Source organism: Glandiceps talaboti, chromosome 10 (assembly GCF_964340395.1).
Source record: "Glandiceps talaboti chromosome 10, keGlaTala1.1, whole genome shotgun sequence".
Classification (NCBI taxonomy): Eukaryota; Metazoa; Hemichordata; class Enteropneusta; family Spengelidae; genus Glandiceps; species Glandiceps talaboti.
Genome location: NC_135558.1, coordinates 14,375,185 through 14,396,917, shown reverse-complemented (window position 1 = coordinate 14,396,917; position 21,733 = coordinate 14,375,185). Strand labels below are relative to the sequence as shown.

General features: G+C 35.2%; 2 protein-coding genes and 1 long non-coding RNA gene across 3 annotated transcripts in view; 2 read left to right on the top strand and 1 right to left on the bottom strand.

The window, feature by feature from the left end:
* Positions 1 to 21,733, top strand: part of LOC144441436 (TNF receptor-associated factor 2-like) — a 311,144-nt gene that overhangs the window by 272,985 nt on the left and 16,426 nt on the right. The gene's annotated exons all lie outside the window — the stretch shown is intronic.
* LOC144441435 (uncharacterized) lies at positions 285 to 16,800 on the top strand. The gene is made up of 16 exons (XM_078131005.1): positions 285 to 486; positions 3,489 to 3,691; positions 4,250 to 4,443; positions 4,937 to 5,122; positions 5,919 to 6,163; positions 6,615 to 6,724; positions 7,203 to 8,124; positions 8,695 to 8,841; positions 9,185 to 9,325; positions 10,193 to 10,260; positions 10,474 to 10,559; positions 11,014 to 11,117; positions 11,592 to 11,683; positions 11,982 to 12,053; positions 12,898 to 12,968; positions 13,363 to 16,800. The coding sequence occupies exons 1-16, from the start codon at positions 433 to 435 to the stop codon at positions 13,554 to 13,556; spliced, it is 2,889 nt and encodes a 962-aa protein (XP_077987131.1). The 5' UTR covers positions 285 to 432; the 3' UTR covers positions 13,557 to 16,800.
* On the bottom strand, positions 16,030 to 21,726 carry LOC144441438 (uncharacterized). Its single transcript, XR_013481239.1, has 3 exons — positions 21,712 to 21,726; positions 19,006 to 19,147; positions 16,030 to 17,299 (listed from the first exon to the last, which is right to left on the bottom strand). It is a non-coding gene; the product is annotated as an uncharacterized LOC144441438 (long non-coding RNA).

Below are 21,733 nucleotides of genomic sequence, written 5' to 3'. Positions count from 1 at the left end.
AAATAGAGATGATTGAAGCCCTATAAGTTTATATAGATTTGTAGTTACTAAAACGTCATAGGGGATAGGCATCGTGGGTGATTTATTCAATAAAGATGTTGCTGTGCTCGTAAAAAGTTATGTAGGATTATAATCCAATAGTGTGGTCACTATAACACATAAAATAAAATGTGGTGTTACCAGATCGTTACATTATTTACCATTATTTGAAAGGTGATAAAATAATATGTTTTCTATTGTGCTAACTTGGGTGGCCTCAAAATAACAAGAAAATTGAAAGATGGCGAACTGTTGACAGAAGCTGGAAAGTGTAGAAATATAGGGTTACATGGAAAGGCATTCTCGAATTATCATTAATTTGATATCGTAGCAGACTGTTAGTAGGATTTAGTCATGGCGGGTTATTAGTATTTGTGCGAAACAATACCAAACATGAATCGTAAGGAGTTGGAAAGATACGAATTGATAAGGAATATAGCGAGTCGGGTAAGTAAATAAATTTTAGAATGTGAACTTTACTTTCTTCGATCGAGCACTTGAATGTTTGGAAATGGGTAAGGGGGAATTGTTACATCTGTAGGTGTCGGTTTGTTAATGGTGGGTGTACGTTGAGAATCGACTGTTAAATGTAGCCCTGGGTCGCATAAATTGTTGCACAGTAACTAACGTCCGCCTGGCAACATTGCGACCTCGTCCTGCTCGGAAACAGGTGTACTTTTACATCCACGGGACGTCATGATACTCTCTCCAACGTTTATGCTTGGACGGAATAGATTTTCATTTTCAGGTACCTATTACCACCGTCTTCAAGCACCACTACAATCAACCAAAGTAGCAAAGATAGATTTTATTGCTAATAATACAAAGTGCAAAAGTCACAGCTGTGCAAGAATTTTTATGCTCTGAGAGTCAAGAGTCAAAATTAAAAGTCTCGTACTGTACAAATGTTCTATGTTGGCCATGTCACACCACCGGCACTTGAATCAATCTGTATGATTTTTTAAAAATTGTGTTGTGAAAACGATACAATTAAAAAAAACCCCACACACATTGATTCAAGTGCCTGTGTGTCACACAACACATAAAATTGACACATGTAATGTTGACTAGTACAGCCCATTTCGATTTACCATTCACCGGTTCTGTTTGATACAAGTTGATTACAACCACAAACAAACAAATAAGAAAATGCACATTCTACACTGTAAAATATATAGCAAGTTCCTTGCAACATTTTGTCTAATTGTAACGAACTAAAGTGCCACCATGCAGATATCAAACCATTGGCACCTGCATGTCTGCATCTAGTTGCAGTACATCATTTCGTAATTATCAAAATGTAACAATTGTCATCTTACTATCTTAGTGTACATGTACATAGAATATGCAGTTTATCAAACAGCAAGTGAATGGTAACTTGACATGTGTTGTATTCAGTGATCATGTTTATACTGTGATAATAAAATCACTAGACATTCTGACACCAGACTGACTAACCATACATGATACAGGTTTGGACTTGCATATGTAGCTGCAATATAAACCCCATGACACCATTGCCCTATTGAAGTCTTTGTGTTTAAATTTAGCACTGTGAATAATTTGAATGTTTTGTGAACTTGATATGGTTGCAGAGATTTAAAAGCTATTTTGGGGGAAAAAACTGCGTACATGTATAACATGATACCAAATGCAGTGCATTTTGTTGTCCTGCTTTACAGAGGGAGCATATGTCAGGATGCGATTATGATAAGACAGTCAGAATCATAAGTCCCTGTACTCTGTCTGTAACTTGTAAGCAGAACTATGAATGTACATATGCATTGCAAACAAAGCAATAATTGTTTACATGTGTATACCAAAGTCCTCTGCACATATCAGTTTTTGTATATTTTATTGTTCACAGTTTGTTTGTCTCAGGGTATATTTTTCATGTCTGTATTTTCTCATGTCTTTGTATTTCGCTGCTTGTTGGGAATCTCTCTACGTGAAATAGAAGAGACAAAATTCTTCGCAATATGAGTACAAAAGTATATTTTTTTCCAGTGCCTGAATTTTATGTTAATGAAACTTTGAACGTATAATATTTATTAATTAGAAACACAAATTTTAATAAAATATTGTAGCTCTGAAATTGTTTTAATTCTAACAAAGGCGAAACATTTTTAAGTACAGTGAACATTTTTGGTTGATATATATACAATGTATTTTATGATGTAATGTATTGTAATGTAACATAATGTAACGTAACATAACATAACATAATGTAATATTAATTTATTCCCAGAAAAGGTATGATGGCATTAGTTGTGGTAAATGATTGTATGATTCCAGGATTGGAGCATGGGTGTATTACGGGAGATGGTTGACAAGCAACTAAATGATTCATTCCAACCCCTGTAAATGCATTTCAAATTTAGACAAAATATGATATCTGGGGTTTCAAAACTATTCAAAAACATCCAGTTAAAATACAGACGCTAGATTCAATATCTGATGTACATCGTCATGTACATGTAGTCTTGTTTTCTAGCATTTGAATGGTCCAAAATCTATCATGTATACCAATTTACCATTTGTCAATCTCTCTAGTTCCTCGTGTATATATGTACAGTGGTTGTGTCTAGAATATAGAATAGCACCTGTAAGGTGAATGAATGGGTGTGTCAGTCACTAGTACAATGTAGTCAGTTTTGCCCTACACAAAGCTGACTGCTAGCACAAAACTGACAAAGTACACTGGTAACCAAACAGAAAGGGTGCAGTCACTTGCTTACTATTGACATTTGTTATTGTGGTTGAGTTACCACTACAGTCTGTGTACAATGACTGAGTCACTCAGCTACCAAAATATCATATATTACTATAGGTTGTGATTTGTGTGTTTTGTACACAGATATGAATTACTGTGAACATGGACAATTTTGCTAAAGACTTATTTATCGCTTATTTTGCTGACCAACAAAAACACCAAAAATATGTAGTGACTAAAATTGCCATCTTGTACATGAATACTATGTACCAGTCTGGTGATTAGCAAAAAATTAGTCTTTGAGAACTAGCTGAAGACTACAAAAATGCAAAATTTTCAAGTGGTGAAAACATCTAGGTTTACAGTACTATAGTTAACACCAAGAGACTACATCATATATGAGATGTAAACAAGGAAAATCTGTATAAGTTAGACAGGGGATTAAGATTCTGAGTGAGAAGTACTTGCCTGTTAGAGATACTCAAGTAACATGCTGAAAACAATATATTAATAATCATCTGTTACTATGGGACCCAGGGATGGTCTGAAATCAAGAAATAATGATACTGTATAATTCCCATGTCGCCAGAAAAGTGAAATAATCCCACAGTTTTGGACTAACGCTGTTAAAAATTTAATGTATCATCCAGCTACTGTGTAGTAAGTATCGCCATTGTCAAAAAGGAAAGATCACAACAAATTATTTATTAATATTTTGGTGATGTTTCTTCCATAGGACTGGTTGAGTGCCTCTAGTGTTTCTCTGACAAAGCTGGACCAGGTCAAAACATCTGTGTATAATCTGGGGAATACAGTTACAGATACCAAGAGCTTGAAACCCAGAGCAAGAAGCGCTCAAGTGTACCGACGAAAGAAAAGCTATACTGAAATTGATACCGAACCACCTTTGTCAAGACTTAGTTATCAAAAGACAGCATGGTAAGTTGTTAAACTGCAACAAACATGTAAGTCAGTGCAAAATGAAATTTTGATAATGATCTACATGTAGCATTATTATACTACAAAAGCAGAAAAATACAGTTTCTGCTACATTGTTAAATTATGGTTCAATGATAAAATGTAAAAATTAAATTGTATCAAAATTACTGGTATGTAGACTGGCTATGTTGTCTTTGGTTTCCCTGTTAAAAAACCCCATAAAATATCATCCCAATACGTGCATGTATTGAACTTTCTGATTTTCATCATACTGTTATGATATGCATATTGATGGTATTGTGTACTCTGGCTAGTTGGATGTACATGTATGTAAACAGTCTTGATCCTAGTATTGACTCAATGACTTGTTTGTTAACAAATTGTGGATCATGAGATGCTCCTCGATAGGATTTGACCATGTTTCAGTGACTATGGCATGATCAAATAGTTGAAAATAGAAACAAAAATTATGAAATAATCAAAAATAAGAAAATATTGTGAAAAACATTGCTCCAGCTATTGGGTGCTTTGAATTTCTTATCTTTGTACAATTATTAGGGGTAGTAACTCTTCAATTCCTGAACTGATACGACAACAAGGTGAAAGATTACACAGACCAGAAAGTGCTTCTTCACGTCGACGGCCATGGAGTGGGAGGAAGGTTCCCCTCAGCCCAAGCTCACAGTCAGGAAGACAGACAGCAGTTGATGAACAAGGATCATTGATGGAAAACAGAGGTCCATTGATACTAGGTAAGTAAGTGAGGATGAAGTATGACATCATCATATCGATGTACATCGGGAATTTTTAAACAGATTTATCAAGGATCAGCAAACACTGGAGTAGGTGCTGATAGACAAATAGAGGTGTTTGTGTATGACTTGCATATGTAAGAGGGTCTGGTATGTGTGTAGTTGTGCAGTGTTTGTGTGTTGTATGCTTTAATTTTGCACAAATGATCATGCTTGTCGATCGTTCTGTGGAAATGTATTCTATGTTAATTCCAGTTTTGTCATATGCACCATTCCTTTCAATTGAAATTCTAAGCTATTAGAAATACAGTACAACTACTTCTATTATCGATAAAGTTGTCATGATAAAGAAAGATTTTGGCAATTGATTTATTGGTTATACAGTAGGTATCAGTCAGTTGCCGGCAAAACAACGCATGAATTTCCATGATGTACTCTAGTGTACAGCACAGATTTAATTACAGCTGACTAGATGTCTTTTTGTCATTTCCAGTGAAAGGTGAGAGGTATGATCCGAGATCACGACCTCCTAGTGGGGCTGTACAATATGGTGCCCCTGATGGTGAGGTAGCCATACCAAACACCCATGAGGACTTGGACCAACTGAGCAAAGAACAGATAGAAAATACACTGGAAGAATTTGTCAATAGTCAACCAAATGCAAATGTCCATAATTTAGGTAAATACATTTGTTTGTAGCCATCTTTTCAATCTACAACTTGACATATATAGGAATATACTATGGAGTTATCCTTCTTTTGTTCTAAACATTGAGCAGTTGTTCACGTTTTTTTTCTGATGTAAAAGACATGTTGTATGAAATCGGATGTCTTGTCATAAAGGCTACACATTGGTTTAAAACATATACCGTGGAAAGTTGTTTGGTGGAAGTGGCGTAAAGCTCATTATCCATTCTCTATAATTCATGAGCAAGAACATCTTATTACCATTGACAGTAAATATTAGACATGGTTTTGGCCTCAACAAAAATAGGGTACACGGGTTACCACCCATCCACCAGTTTAGGGTGTGGGTGAGTTAAATCTGCCAAGGGCACTAACCCGCATAAATACAATATACCCTTAATTCTACATCTGGTTGGCATGTAGGGCTGTCTGCTGGTATCTAGGTCTCTCTGCTGGTGTCTAGACCCCTTAATTATTAAAAGGCAATGTCTCAGCTGAGCTACTGTTGTTCTCAAAATGCTGGCTATTTAGTTCAGACAGTGATCAAGTATACAAGCTTTAACAGTTGTACAGTCAAACTTGAGGCACTATTTTCCTTATCTCAATAAATTTTATATATAAGACTCATTTAGTTTCATATCTATGTGGATTTGTGTTTTCAAGTGAGTGTCAAATGTTGCCAATGGCATTATAGCATAACTGACTACACTTTGCAACTGTAAGATAAAGAAACGACATTGTAGATTAAGGAAATTAGTATTGATGGTATATATTACATTTTTGTCACAGCTAAATTGTCTGCTGCCTATGCCAAGGAAGATGCCGTGAGTGCACCTCCTCCTCCTCCCAATGCATCCCCGGATATTGAGAGAATGATCAATGGAGGGGGTGAAACAAGCGATGAAAATCCCACTGAAACAAAATATGAACAAGCTGACCAAGATGACCTGAAGTTGAATCTTGATGAGATGGACAGAAAGGAGAAGTCTGAAACTGAGGCTAAACATAGCTACAAGGAAATAAATGTTAAACAGGTACAATAACAGTTATTGTATGATTGTTAGTAGTACCACTTTTATCAAGAGTGTAGATACAGGACAGTGTGTCTTAGAAAAATCTTTGTGTAAAACAGAAGTGTGTGATATACAGAAGTACATATATTTAATATCATACACTACTGTTTTTTGCAAACATTCACTCAATGTAGATGCACAGAACTGTCTAATATCAACAGATATTTACGTTAAACAGTAATATGTATACAGTTCTTTGGACACATCATTTGGTTTTCAACTTCAAACATGCAATGAAGTAGAGTTCAACCCTGTATTGACAGGGAATGCTAATCAACATGTAACTACATGTATGTGCACCATAGTGATGTAGTTATTTTGATTTTTATGTTTTTCTGGCGACAATTTTCATTTCTTTCTTTTCAAAAATATTGATATTAAACATTTATGAAAATCGTTTCCATAATTTCAGTCCCCAAGAACACTATTGTTGCGAAGACCAACTCCAGAACCTGTCACATTTTCCATTCCTACTGGCAAAGATAATAGTAATAGTGATGAAGATGATCTGGATACTGAAAGGTGAGAATGAATGAAAGATGGAAGAACATGAATGAAAGATAGAATTTTTAAAAAGCCAACTCTTTGATTCACATTCTCATAAGTTTAATCCTCTTTCTCCCATGTTGTTTGACGTTCCTATTGTACTGGACGAGGATTACTGTCTAACTCTCAGAAGCAGTGGTATGAAATGTGAGAGTTCTGCTTAAAATCCTCACTGTCATAGTGTATACTGGTATGTTGTATGCTCCTCAAGGGGTTGAGGGAGTAACAAGCCGATGTGCCGCTATAAATCCATGCCAGGGGTAATAATTGTAAAGTGCTGTGAGCAGAGTGGGAAAGCGCTATATAAAAACTGACAGTATTATTATACACATTGAATGAGTTCATGTGTGTACAATGTTGTTTCAGGGACTTGTGCAAACATATTATCTTTCCAAATTTCATTGTTCAACATAACTTTGACTTTATTTTTGTCGTTCCTCCCTATCATTCAAAGATTACTGAACGGTGCAACAACAACAAACGATGTTGATATTGAAAGTAGTCCTGTCCATGATCCAGATAAGTACACAGATGTGGCATTATCCAGTAGATTTCGAGATGGTGCACCTAAAAGCCATGTTACCAAGGCAACTGTAACTATAGCAGAAGACAGAAACATTACTGTAGCTATCACACCCAGAAGTCCTAAAAGTCCAAAAAGTCCTCGTAGGAGAAACCGAATGATTCGGCATAGGCCAAGGTCTGCTATGTCATCAGATACAACCATGTCAGGTAGTGCTGGTGATGCAAGTACATCATCGTATACTAGAACTTCGCATCCCATTGTTAGGAGACGACCAGTTTCAGCAAAAGCATCTTTTGCAACGTCAACAGTGTGTGTTGATTATGGAGAGCCAGACAAGAAAGAGGATGATGTGTTGCAGAAGCCTGATGGTGATGCACAGGACGATCCTTCAGTCACTGAACAACCTAGAAAAGTGAAAAAGAAGAAAGATATTGAAACTATGATGTCACAGATTTCAATATTGGAGAATGAAGATGAAAATGTTGACGGTGGTGGTGGTGGCGGAGATAGTGACTTTGATGAAGTAGAGAACGTTGGAAAGACAACACTCTTTGGTTACCAGAAATCAACTCATGGTTCTGCAACAAAGAACTACTATGAGATTGCTATGGAAAAACAACCACACCTTAAATCTAGCGGTGGAGAGAGTGCTGCCGTGTCAACACAGAAATTCAAGACAATAAAGACAATCGAATTTGGTGATATGGAACCAAAGGAAACGAAGACATTGGCAGCCATTGGTCAAGCACCAGAGGGAACAAAGTATAAAAGTGATCATGAGGAAAGTGAAGATGAACAAACACACAAAATACATTCAAGTGTAAGAAGACCACAAAGTGCCAAAGCCAAGGTATGTCACTCTGTTTGCAAAGCGTAAAGTTGAAAATTGAAAGTATCAAAATGATAATTGCACATTAAACTTATTAGCATCACCACAGCATGATAGGCTTGGAAATCAAGATTGCAGTTTTTTTTCAAATTTTTTGGTAATCCAAAAATTATGTCATGTCACTGTTATATCACATCTGAATAATTGGATAGAGCCAAGATGATTCATGTGATAATAATAATAACATTTTATTCAGAGAACTGCGGCCACTGGCATAAGGTACGGAAATTAATATATAATATCTGCCAATGTAGAAGTCTGTATGACAAAAACAATTAGCGAAGTCCACAAAACAGAAATTATGCCATCAAATCTTGACATAAACAAAGTGAAAAAGACAAACTTTGCTAAATTATTCCATGAATGAAAATGATTCAACTAACTTTTTTAGTAGTGTGAATGATAACAGGATGTTTCAATGTAAACTGCACCCAGCTACTGAGAAGCCGAAAGTTACAGATTTAAATGTGCCACTTTAAAGTATTAGTCCTAGATTTTTACAAACTTCAATGTGAATTTGTATATTGATAGGTGATAACCAGACCTCCACCAAGACCAGGATCCAGAATGGAACAAAGACCAGATTTACAGAAACCTACTGTGGATGAAACTGATGAAAGAGAACAGACAGATGATCTTTCACTTGGAATTGATGATCAAAACACATCAACAGTGCCTGTAAGTCTTTCTAATTCTAGTCTTGGAAGTGACCAGTGTTTTAGTTTGGTGTATTACTGGGTTCCCAATCACTATTTGGGAGGTATCAGTATTTAGTAAAATCTATCTGTCATTTCTCAATGTGTCATTTTTACCCGATTTGTCCACAAAATTTATGGCTCATGATATATATATATATATATTTATGTCACTACTACCATCTTTTCATCATTTAAGTTTCATGATACTTTGTTCTGCAACATATATTTTACTCTAACTACATGAACTACATGTACACCCAAATTAGGTAGTCTTTGGATCAAAATGTTTCTTCAGCTAAATTTGTATTAATTTCCTTCATCAGAGGTCACTGAAGCTGAAAGTCAGACCGTTTTCTGCACCACACAGACGAGTACATGACGGTAGTAGGAAAAGTCCCAGACCTCACAGTCCAAGAAAAATCAAGACCAGACCAAGATCAGCAAGTAATACTGCTACTGTTGCTGTAAGTACATTGTGTTGTCTGAGTCGCACCACATTCACTGTCTTCTATCTATAATACTAAAGTTGCACAGTCTCTAAATGCCAAGATAAATGATGCAATGTGGTCAGCAATTTGTCACATGTGACAAAGGCAAGCAGCTACAATTGAGTGCGTAATACATTGTAGGACATTTCAGTGGGCAACACAAGAAGCAACTTGTGACAAATTACAGAAAGTCCAACATATCGGATTCCTTGCAACAAACCTGGTGACATTGCGAGGCCCTGCGATTATGTGTGTACATGAGCTAGCAATTAGTTGTATGCGATGAATAACTTAATGTGTTGCTCACTTACCGAATTGCCACTTTTATCTGTGTCTTTACAATAACTGAGCCCCTAATTTTAACTAAGTGATATAAATTACACAATTTACATTATTAAAACTTTAATACCTAGAAATATATCCAAAGGAATTTTTCAGTGTTTTTGGCAACCAAAGTGTTATTTTACATATCATATTGAACATCTGATGTGAACTGTATCATCTCCTAATTGACATAATTCATGTTGCAGTAGTCAGGATATTAAGTGTACATGTATTTTAATACGAAAATGAAAGTGACCACAGACTACTACGGATATATTTACACAGTGTGCTCCTTTAAATGTAATCACACTTGTTACATTCAAACAACATGATGTAACCTGTATACCAAATAAAAGAATCAATTAGGTCTACCATTTGTTATTCAAATTATGGACTGAGAGTACGTTGTTGTGGATATATCTTTCACTTTCCAAAAAGAGCAAATTGTGAGGAAAACAGTTCAATTACCATCCATGCATGTAACATTTTAAAAATATTTTGTGCATTTCTTTCAAGCAGAATGAGAAATGTAGCAGAGCAAATCGTCCACAGTCGGCCAAAGCAGTTATGACACCCAACAAGATCAGGTATGTTATAATCATGAATTTGTACTATCGTGTACTTTCCTACAAAATACAATCTCTATTATCTGTGCTTGTGACAAAAGCCCATGGAGATTTGTATCAATTGCAGATGTGCAGATGAGAATTTTTCACAATGATGTTGTTGTTATTGTTGTTAAGATTGCTCAAAAACAAGATACATATTTATTGACAAATAACTTGATAATTTTCTTACAGCTTTTCTGAACATAAACGAAACAAAGAAGCTGTCAAGGCTTTGAAAGATGGATCTCTATACAAAGGCAAACCCCCTCCTGAAGTTGGTAAGTCTATATAGCACTAAAGTATAGTATGTAAATGAGACACAGGGCCTCAGTATCTCCATTCTTTCTGTTTTACATGTAATATTTACACTTTGAAAAATACTCCAATTGACTTGGGAAAATGAAGTTTATGAATTAATAAGCCATAAAATCATATACATTGCCACTGCCAAGTAAACATTTTGCAATGACATGTCAAATGGCAGTCTCTTGATGAAACCTCACTTCAATATACAACTTTATAATGGTAATTTTTCAGTACAAATACTCTTGGAAAGTTATTGATTCCAGTTTACGTGAGTGACTTCATATGCGTTGATACTGTAAATCAAACTGTTAACACTTGCAATGAAACGTATCTGTTGTAGCAGTGAAATTCATCGTATTGCTTCTACCTAGCTGTGTGTCTGTTTTATCACTCAATGTAACCCGTTTCTCTATCGATCATTTATAGTTCGAGAGCCAGAGTCAATGATGGTCAAACCATATCTGGGTAAACAGAAAGATGAAAAAGTCAAGAAGAAAAAGAAGTGGGTTTATGAAACCAATGATGCAATGGTAAATTTGAATTTGTCTCCTTATATTGTACTTTATTATGAAATATCCTATTAGGATGCAAAACAACATTTTTCCAGAATTTTAAAACGTTCATAGTGCATATAATTCATCTTCACTTAAATTCCTCCTTAGGCCATGTTATACTTCTTAGCATACTACTGATAACATGGTAAATATAAAGCAGAACAATTTGTACTGATTGAGAGTATCATCACTTTGCCATCAAACCATATAGCCAGGAGATGGCTATTCTTTCTGTTGTACATAATTTTGTTTTCTGATCATGAACTTCAAGATACATATATGTGTACTTCTTAGCAGTGCCAAACTATTTCAATCACTTGTCTGTTCAGTTATCAGAAAGTGTTGTATTTGTCACATTCCCAAACAAATATTTCCATTAGACACCACCTCCCCTCCATATACCAGTATGTACATCATGATCAACTTTAACCTTTGACCTATCCTCTGTAGATTATGGATGATGCTGATGAATTTGAAATGCAAAATCTACATGAGGCTTTACTAGAAAAAGGAGTCAATGTGTCAGTACATACTTTAAAAAAGTAAGTGACATAGAGAATAATTTTTGAGAAAGTTGAATTTAAAATGTCAATGTCTCGGCCTTTGCAAGAAATCTATCACCAGGTGATGATTAGCTAGGTTGTAAGAAGGTCAGATTCGTCTGAGTAAATCAGTGAAAATCATAAATAGATTAGACCCCTGTTCAGGTAATTGGATGATGCTGTTTTAAATACATAATACATGAAGATGCCTTTGTTTTAAAACTTTTAATAATTGCTTGTCATCGTTTCAATCAAAATTGACAATTTCGAACTTTTCAACTTTTCTGTTGGTCCACAGAGGTTTAATGCCACCACGTGAGAAAGGCTACACAGAGTGTGTCTCACAGTTGCCATCAAGCAGTGCTACAAGGTAAGTCCTTTATACTCCTGGTAGTAGTTTATTTATAAAACAAACAATTTAGAATTTTAAATCAAGGTTTTTTGGGGGGTTTGGGGTTTTTTTTAGGGTGGGGGTTTAAATGCTACGGTGAAAAACAAGTAGGGAATTTAAGTGCTCACATCTATGTTGAAAAAGTACAAGTCAGAAATTCAAGTATTTTAATTAAGCTACAGTTTCTTCAGGAAAGGTGCATAAGAATAATTTTGGGGCTAGAGTTTTCTTGCAAGAGACCACTTTAACTGCCAAACTAGTTGAAAATTCAAGTTGTTTTTGCAGTCCATTGTGCCAAATACCCCAAGGAAACCATCAGAGACAAGGCATTAATCAAAATAGACACAATGGGATGGTTAACTATTAAAAACATATCTATCCAAGGTCTAAAGTGTAAACTAATTTGGTTCTATAAAAAGTCATGAATATTTAAATCAATTGATATTAGCATTCATTTTGTTAGCCTAATAAATTATAATAGCAAACACTTGAAACATACAGTTCCAATGAAACACATATCAATACAAGTGAACATAGACTGTCGACAGTTGCTCGCGCCTTTTTTTTCCTATGTTTTATCTAAACTTAAGTCGTTGCCGCGCTCCGGTCTGGCCCAACACTACTATAATCGCATACTGATATCGAGGGCCGAAGGCCGCCGCGATGACTTAAGTTTAGATAAAACGTAGGTAAAAAAGGCGTGAGCGACTGTCGACAATCTAAAGTGAACTTTACCATATAATTTCTTCCTAAACTACTTCCTAAAGTACTGATAGATGAATATCTAAAGAAAACCAACTGTGGTATTTTTTTCTTTATACAGTTTATTGAACCATCCAGAGGAATGGTTAGGTGAAGTCTTCACAAAGTATAAACTTGCTGAAAAAGCTCTCGGTAAGTATGATACTGATCTGATTGTATTAATTTGAAGCAAATACATTCTGAAATGTAGGTCCCATTTTCTGCTTATTTGAAGTACATTTAAGTGTACAAATACACAACAAATAATACGCATTGAGATGTATTCCTAAATAACTAAATCATTGCCAACATGGTAGGATTCAGATGAATGAGTATAAATTACGAGACTGCGGAACCAAGACTTGTTTTTCAAATATATGTTTGCTCAAAAATTATCATAATGTCACATATCTGAAACTTACCCCATCTAGACATGACGTTATTTTACAGTCTGCCACAACTTTGTAGATCTACCACTTTATATCTTTCCATCTCATAATAATGTTAGGTTACCTAATTTATTCCTTGAATGTTTTCTCTTTCACAGAAAAGGCTAACGAAAGAATGATCGAACAGGAAGAACTGGAAGCAAAAATGCTAGCCGCAGCCATGCAAGCTAGAACAAGAAAGAAGAAAAAAGTAGTTAAGAAGAGGAGACACAAGAGAGCCAGTACTCAAGTCAAAAGTAGTGGTACTGCCAGTAATACAGACATAGACAATCAAGACATTAGCCTTATATAGAGCTTGTAGTTTGTTGCCAATAATGAAGTGCACCATATACACATACTATAAGATATTCCTATCCTTTAGGTACTGCTTATTCCCAAATGCATATTATTACTTTTCATAGTAGTGATCATGACCAGTTTTTCTTTTCAGTCATTATTCTATTCAAACAAACTGACATAAGTTACTGGCAAAAAGTCAAAAGAGAGAAATATTTGCAATCTGCCAAGAAAAATTGGCAATCTGAAAAGTCCAGGGGAGAACATGCAAAGCCTGGGATTATTAAAAAGTCTGTAATTGTCCAAGATATGGCCCACAGTCATTGTTTGGTACTACTTGGTACTTATAAAGTACACAATTAGTTTTCTTCTCACAATATTATGACTATTCATACACCCTCCACAGTGGTTGGTCTATGCTCTATTCAAAATCATACTCATACTATGACCACAAAAAAATCATCAGCTGGGTAAATTAAGACTTAGTTGTAAGCTTCAAACTTATCACACAAAGCCACATTATCTTGGTCACATGTCATTCAGCTTTTGATCTCTGTTTTGAGTTTATCAAATAGTATTATTGCCCCTGCTATGGTATAGAGTGATTGTGCAACAAGGTGGCCACCTTGTATTTGTAGGATTTATAAAACTGAGTGTGTTGTTTAGAAATGTCCATTAAAAGTTACTGTCATTCACTATCGGATGCTTTTCATACTGCCTTCAGTGATTGGCTTGGATTGTGTCACATGGTATAGACTCGACCCATAGTGACCTCAATTTGCATATAGTGGCCACTATTAATTTTCTGTTTTCCATAGAGCACTATTCATGTAGCATGGGAGTTCTTTTGCTTTAACTGTTGAAAAAATACAGGCCAGAGCATATGATGTGCTATAAAATAAAACAATTATTGCATGGACTTGTTTGAGCAGAAATAGAAGTCAAATTATCCCTCGTGTTGCTATGCAGCATCTATTTGCCCTGGCTTCAGCCTCAACCAGTAATTGCTACATACATGTATCTGCTCTTGGGATAATGGACATCTTATAGCCATGCAATAAGTGTTAACTAACGCATAGACGTTTGAAAGAAAACTATCCATAATTAAAGGGATATAGTTCAGACCGTAATACTCTAGACTTTCCTAGGTTTAAGTTTTAAAAATCTAGTTACATTTTAACACTCACTGAAACAGTCTACATAATCACCAGGTACTTACAGAGCTCTGACCTTACCTAAGTATAATTTACAATATTTTGCTAACATTTTTGAAACCCCAATATTGAGGTGGAGAGGCAGGTAAATGGTGGGGATTAAAACACCAAGTGGGAATTCCATTAGATTTTACCAAGTTGCCACACTTAACAAAAACACTTACTATAGTTAAAATCAATAATTTTACGTGTTATATTTCTGGCAAAAAATGTATATAATGCTTGTTATGGCTTGCAAATATCCTATTTGTAAATGTTTTAAATTGTTTGAAAATATAATTTTGTAAATAATATTTTTAAAATGTATTGTATTAATTCAGGTTCTTTCTAAAAATCTTCAAAATTTTATTGAATCAGTACACATCAAAATAATTTTGCTTGAAATAAAACTTTATGAAAATTTGTAAATAATGTTTTTGTGACTTAATACAAATTGAAAAGAAACTATTGCATCTTTTTATTTCATAGTTTGATATTATGAAACATTCATTTATGATATGAATATTATTCTAACTCCAGGCAATTTTTGTCATTTTTTTTCACTTGTATATTTTATACTTTACTTTCATCTTGACATTTTAAAAGTCAAGTAGTATTTTGTGTTTCATTTAATAATGAAAAATGAACACATATTGTCATGTCAGTGGAGTAAGGTCATATCTGCCTATACAGTTGCATAGCAAATATGACCTTACTGCACTGATATCTTTACAATGACATCTTTTACAAAGTTTTATATGATTTTACCATGTTTGATAAAAAATGTTGATTACTTGTGTGAACGAATGTAAAACTATTATATTGCTATTTCCTTGCGATTCATTAATTTTAGTAATCAAATCTATTTTTTTTAGCTGGCTGAAAAAATTCTCTGTAAATACACTTCTGTATGAAGTACTGCTGTGGACATCTGTTCATTGAAATAATAGTTTTGGGTGCTTTCTTGAAAATATATTCAGTTGTGCTTATTTTGATTACAGTGCATGGTTACTGTGTATGTCATTATCCAATTATCAAAAAAAAAGGGTTTTTATAGTTGCTCAAAGGGCATTTTGTGAATAGAAAGTGTTGTGTATAAGTTTACAGTTTTTATTTGTCCTTTTTCTTTTCCCAAAAAAATGGTTGAACATGTACAATCAACTGTTCCATTAGTAGGAATATACCAGAAACCATATCAGAGTACTGAATGCCATCAGAATTTTTACATCATATCAATATACAATTGTATATTCTCTTTGTCGTCTCCTTATACTTAATCGTTTTGTACCATTTTAGCATGTCTTAAAGATTTTTTTTTTCAAAGGACCACAAATAATTTCAAACTTTGTTTTGTACAATAGAAAACTCACAATCATAGAATACAGTGTTTTGTTATATTTCAGTTCTCTTCATTGTGCTTGACCTTAATGAACATATCATGTACATGTTAACGCATGTCAATATCTCCCACCAAATTTTACATTTAAAATTTCATATTTTCTTTTGCAATTCATACTTTATACAGTAAAGTAAGAAATTGAGAAACTTTTACACAAAGAAAGTGTGCACAGAGTTAAGAATGTTATCACAGAAAATGTGTAGTGCACATTAGCATATTTAGTACAACTGATTCTGTTTTATCGGTTACACTTTTGAGTAACCTTTTATGATTGGACAAAATCAGTACTGGAGATCTGCATATTTCCTTTACAAATTGTAGTTGGCTAGATGTTGTGCATAAATCTACATATTTAGTCGACAATCTGCATATTTCCATTGAAGGTTTACAATTGCTTGTATTGGAACTGCATATGTTATAAAATCATATTGTATTCACAATGCTGGTGTGCAAAATATAAACAGCTGAGTACCGTTTTTGCCTGTTGATAGTACTTTTGTTCAAATATCTACAGATCTTGGTTTATAGGCAAGTCATATTTCATATCTTAGTCTGCTTGGTTGGACATTATTTGTAATTTTCCGTCCAGAACCCAAAAAGTACAATGAAATCTCTATAAATTCTTTCCTATGCAGACACATTTTGAAAGTACTTATATCACATATGAAATGCTATTTGAAATTTCGATTTCAATAAATTGCTATTATTTCAATGGTTTATCAGTATCATAGTACTTGATTTGATTGAATGAGTGATTGATTGATTGACTCGTACACTTCAAAGTCCTCAGCTCATGACGGGTCCTCTTGATTGTCACCTGTGGACATGAAGTGCAGTTTTCTTAGATGTGACCTACTTTCCCTGTCTACTTCTCTTTCTTGTTGATGTTGGTGCAAATGAGCCATCCTTAATTCTACCAGTGTGATTTTGATGCAGCGGTATTCCGCATTTGTCATGCATTGTCGGTGGCCGAGTTGTTAAACCACTTGCCTCTTACAACTGCAGTCAGGGTTTGATTAAACATACCATGCTGTAAGCAAGGAGAATGTTGTTCGGTCTGACTCTACCGCAACAACGCAGGTTTTCACTGGGTACTCCTAGGACCAGTTTCCTCCTGCACTAACACTGAACCTTCCTCCTGTTATTGGGTAATGCCTGATGGATGGTCTATAATTAAATGAAAAAATATAAATTAAAATTCATCGCCACGACATCACCTAGCAGTAAAGCCAGCAAACAGACAGTTTGACAAAGCCAGTCCACCTAAACATCTGAAACATATGCATGGAAGCATTGTCGGCTAGTATTAAAGTAAAATAATAAAAGAGTTGGGGGAGGGGGGGGGGAGATCACTGTCATCATAAACAAAATAGTATTTAATTACTTGAGTAAAGTCTGGAGAAATACAAAGCAGGTACACTTAGGTCCTACATATCATCCTTAAATGTATTTATATACATTATTATTTATATGACTTCAATAATGCCACAAAATCAACAACTATAAATGGAGAAGCAGAAGTCCTTCAGTGAAAAATGAAGAAATGAACATCATGAAGAAGAAAGTTATATCAGTTAATAATCGGCAATGAATTTGAATGCATTTGAAAATTGTGATCAAACTTACTTCTTTCACATTATCAGTGAGCTAAATCTGCAAGTCTCATTTAAGAAATATCATTTCCCCTTGTCATTTCACTTTTAATCCACAATGCACAGAGAATTATCCCTTTTAGAAATGACATAAAGATTACAACAGGGCAAAGCTTTTCAAAGCTACGATATTCAACAACGTTCTGTTTGTTGATGCACTCCAAACATGCCTCACTGTAGGACGTGCTATAACAATCTTCACTGACATATTGAAAAGGTGGACAGATATCTACTACAAGAAAATGATGGCATTCATAAGAGTACAGTCCGCCCATAGACTATTGGCTGTCTCATATTCTCCGTTCAATGTAAAAGTTAAGTCTCGTAACTTCTGTGTTGACCGACACCGGTAATCGAATTTTTACCGGCCACCGTAAGAAAGATAAATGTTACTTTGTAACTCACCATGTCTGCAGTGCGATCTCTTTTGTACACATGTATCTAGAGCACAACGAAAAACAAAAACGTCGCCTGACTCAACAAAAATCTCATTATTAAACATTGCTACATTTTATTGTCTGGCTAGACAGACATCTTACCAACAGTGTTTCGTCAATCGTCTGATGTTACTTGTAAACATCTTTACCAATATTGTTACACTTTATTAGCCTCGTCGCAAACCACGACATCTTTTATGGCACCGTCGAAAACGCGCCGTCTCGTTATTTCGAAATTCGCGGAAGAAATAACAGCTGTGGCTTGCGGGAATGTAGAGATCATGCACAGCCAAATTTATACGTCTCCGGTAAACATATTTTTGGTGCGCTCTTTGATACTTTTGAGCAATTCAGTTCTTAGTTAGATTTTTGTTGAGCCAGACGAGAAGATTTACTACATGAACATCAAAGAGATATTTTGTCTAGCCAGACAAAAACTGTAGCAATGTTAGTGAGATTTTTTTCTCAAGCCAAACGACGTTTTGTTTCTTGTTGTATTATTGACCTACGTTGTTGATAACATTGGTTGATAATTGTTGCATACAATACTGATCGACAGTGAGTGAGAATTTGTCTGGACATTGAGCTAGTTATCATTACTTCAAATAATGAAATGCGCGAATCAGCCTACAGTAATCAAGTACAATGTAATTATGACTATTGTTAATGTCATCTGGTAAGCTGACTACTGTTGGGGGGGGGGGGGGGTCGGACCACTGAAAAGGCATGTTTTAACTTGACACAGTGTAGCGAAAAATGAATACACTTTGAGCACTACACTCACTCTTTCCCATGCCAGCATGCGACCTCAGGAAACGATGTTCACCGTGACTTTGTCAGAAGATGTGATGAATCAACTCCTGGACTGGTTTAGTTTAGAAACCACTTTGACATCCAGACTAGGTAAGAACCACTCATAAATTTGTCTTGGAAAAGAAATATGAAGCACACAATGCTATCGCTGATGTTGAGAGTTGCAGTAACACTCTGAAAAGTCAGGGCCATAAATCCATGCACAGAAGCCAGTCCAGTCATCATGGCTGTAGCGTGATCTTTATATGTATCTACGGCGTATTTACAACGGAAAACAGAAACATTGCCTTTCTCAACAAACATCTCATATAAACATTGCTACATTTGATCGTCTGGCTAGACAGCGATCTTTACAAACAGCGTTTCCCAATCGTCTTTCGTGACAGACATCGGTTAATATTGTTACACTTTCTAGATCTTGGCATGAGGTACCATTATCGTATTGAGATCATCGCCAAATTTATACGTCCCTGGTAAGGCGTAAAAAGAATAGTGTGCTTCCGATTAGATTTTTTATTTTTATTTTTTATTTTCAATTTCATGTGTGAGTGTCTAGTTCAGCTAGTTATGTTTTCCGTTCTTTTCCATATGGTCTGTGTTATTGGTTTCTTCTCATCAGATGTACAACCATTACAGGTTGAAAGAACAGTTTTATATTGTCTTTTTAAGTTGATTTCAATTTCCATATCCGCTATTTCTTGCGAGACTTTACAATTTTCGCGATTTTATTATTTTTTCTCGAATACGTAAAAAAAAGTTTAGGGTCTAAAAAAATTAGGTGGGGTCGGATAACCGAAACCGACGAATTTTTTATTATTCCTAAACACAAGGTCGACGAATTCTTTGATATTTCCCTTAATTCATTTCTGAAATATTAGATTTTTGTCGAGCAGACGAGAAAAATTAAAACCTAAAAGAGATATTTTGACTTGCCAGACAAAAACTGTAGCAATGTTATTGATATTTTTATCGAGCCAAGTGACGTTTTGTTTCTCCTTGTATTATTGACCTACTTTTGTCCAAAACTTACTACAAGAAAATGCAAGCTCGGGAAGCAATGTTTTGAATTCACCGTGACTTTGCCAGAAGATGTGAGGAATCAACTGTTGGATTGGTACATCTTTTAACCATGCACAACATTTAGTGAAAGCCAAATCAAACAAGGCAGCATGTGACATCACAAAGAGTGTCATCAACTTCTACCAGCAACCAGTTACCCAATGTTTTAAGAAAGCTCTCTGTTTTAACTATGTATCCGGAAAGGTGGATTCAAAGTAATGGAGAGAAGAAAATCACTTGGTGAAGCTGAGTAAAGCTAGTTTTAAAGTAAAAACTTCGAACTGTAAATGTCATACTAATAGAGGAACACACGTTCGAAGTGCGTTTGCAGGAAATAGTATGCTAAAACTACACACATTCACCGTGTGCAGTGAGTTGATTCAACCATAATTGAATGAAGATTTAGGACAAATATGACACATTCAATGCCAAAATTAAATGTGAAATGAGAAGAAATGTTTTACCCGGTGAAGTTGAAAGAGGGACATCGGACAGATTTAGAGGAAGACGCAACAAGTGAACTTTCAGTGATGGGAAACTTCTACTGTATATAATGCAGGTAATTGTGTCGAAACTTGCTATTGTCCATACATGTACGTGTCTGTGTATACCAAGCTCAATGCACGGTGACCAGTGCATCGCTCTTCTTGAATTGACTGGCCGGTAAAATATATTATGTATTGTATTAAGTAAACTCAAGTCATAAATCAATTTACAAATCCATACGAGCACTGCAACAACTAAAGCAGCCCCTTTACAGACTATTTTTCTTCAGATGTAGGCTAAAACAATAGAGAATGCCAGACAGTCAAAGGTATTCGAAATCACATTTGTATGTGCGTGTGCAGCCCACAAGTTAGCGCTTACTCAGTCACTACACTAGATCAGAACGCTCTTTTACGTGCACAGTGAAGACGCGCAGTAAAAAGACCAGTTTTAAAAATAAGACTAAGGCTTTACTAAGGCTCTAGCATGAGGGGAAAAGGTATTAGATTTAATGAGAGTAATATCAAATGACCTTGAAGGAATATGTCAGTTTGGTTTTATGCAATTGGAGTCAACATAATGTATTTTTTGTTGCCTTGTTTATCACGACAAGTCATTTGGTCGAGTACTATTAAAACAACAGTCCTTGAACATTTCACACAATAACCTGACCTATTTAGAAGGTCGTGCACTGTACTACGGCATGTCAACGAACGTCTGATCCAAACAGAACTAAGCTCACCAATACTAGTAGAGGTGCAGTGTAGATTTGCTATCCGAAAATGAGTGTCTTTTCAGATAACAAATCTCAAGAATCTTTAGAGTATTAGTAAGCATTTTGAACGGCGGTTAACTCAGGCTGCAGTGGCTGGCGGAGTCTATGATTGTACCCTAGAGTAAGTATACTATCAGTATAATTGCATAAAATTTAAATACGCAATGTGTACGAGTGTTAGCAGGAACTTTGTCGAAACATCTGGAGTCACATGGCAATTTGCGATTAACCTGTAATCTGATAATCTAAATGCTCCACTCTAGATCAATTATATGCCCACAAAAGGAAAATAAATTGTTTACGGATTTCAAAGAATCAGCTGGAGACAAGTACAGTACAGTATGAAGTGGTTCTTACCGGCTGTATTGTTGACGTGGGT

What these genes read in the sequence shown, in the direction of transcription:
- LOC144441435 (XM_078131005.1), top strand. Translation starts at nt 433, where the DNA reads ATGAATCGTAAGGAGTTGGAAAGATACGAATTGATAAGGAATATAGCG. An exon ending in TAAGGAATATAGCGAGTCGG is followed by an intron (nt 487 to 3,488) that starts GTAAGTAAATAA and finishes TTTCTTCCATAG; the next exon opens with GACTGGTTGAGTGCCTCTAG. An exon ending in ATGAAACCAATGATGCAATG is followed by an intron (nt 11,118 to 11,591) that starts GTAAATTTGAAT and finishes TATCCTCTGTAG; the next exon opens with ATTATGGATGATGCTGATGA.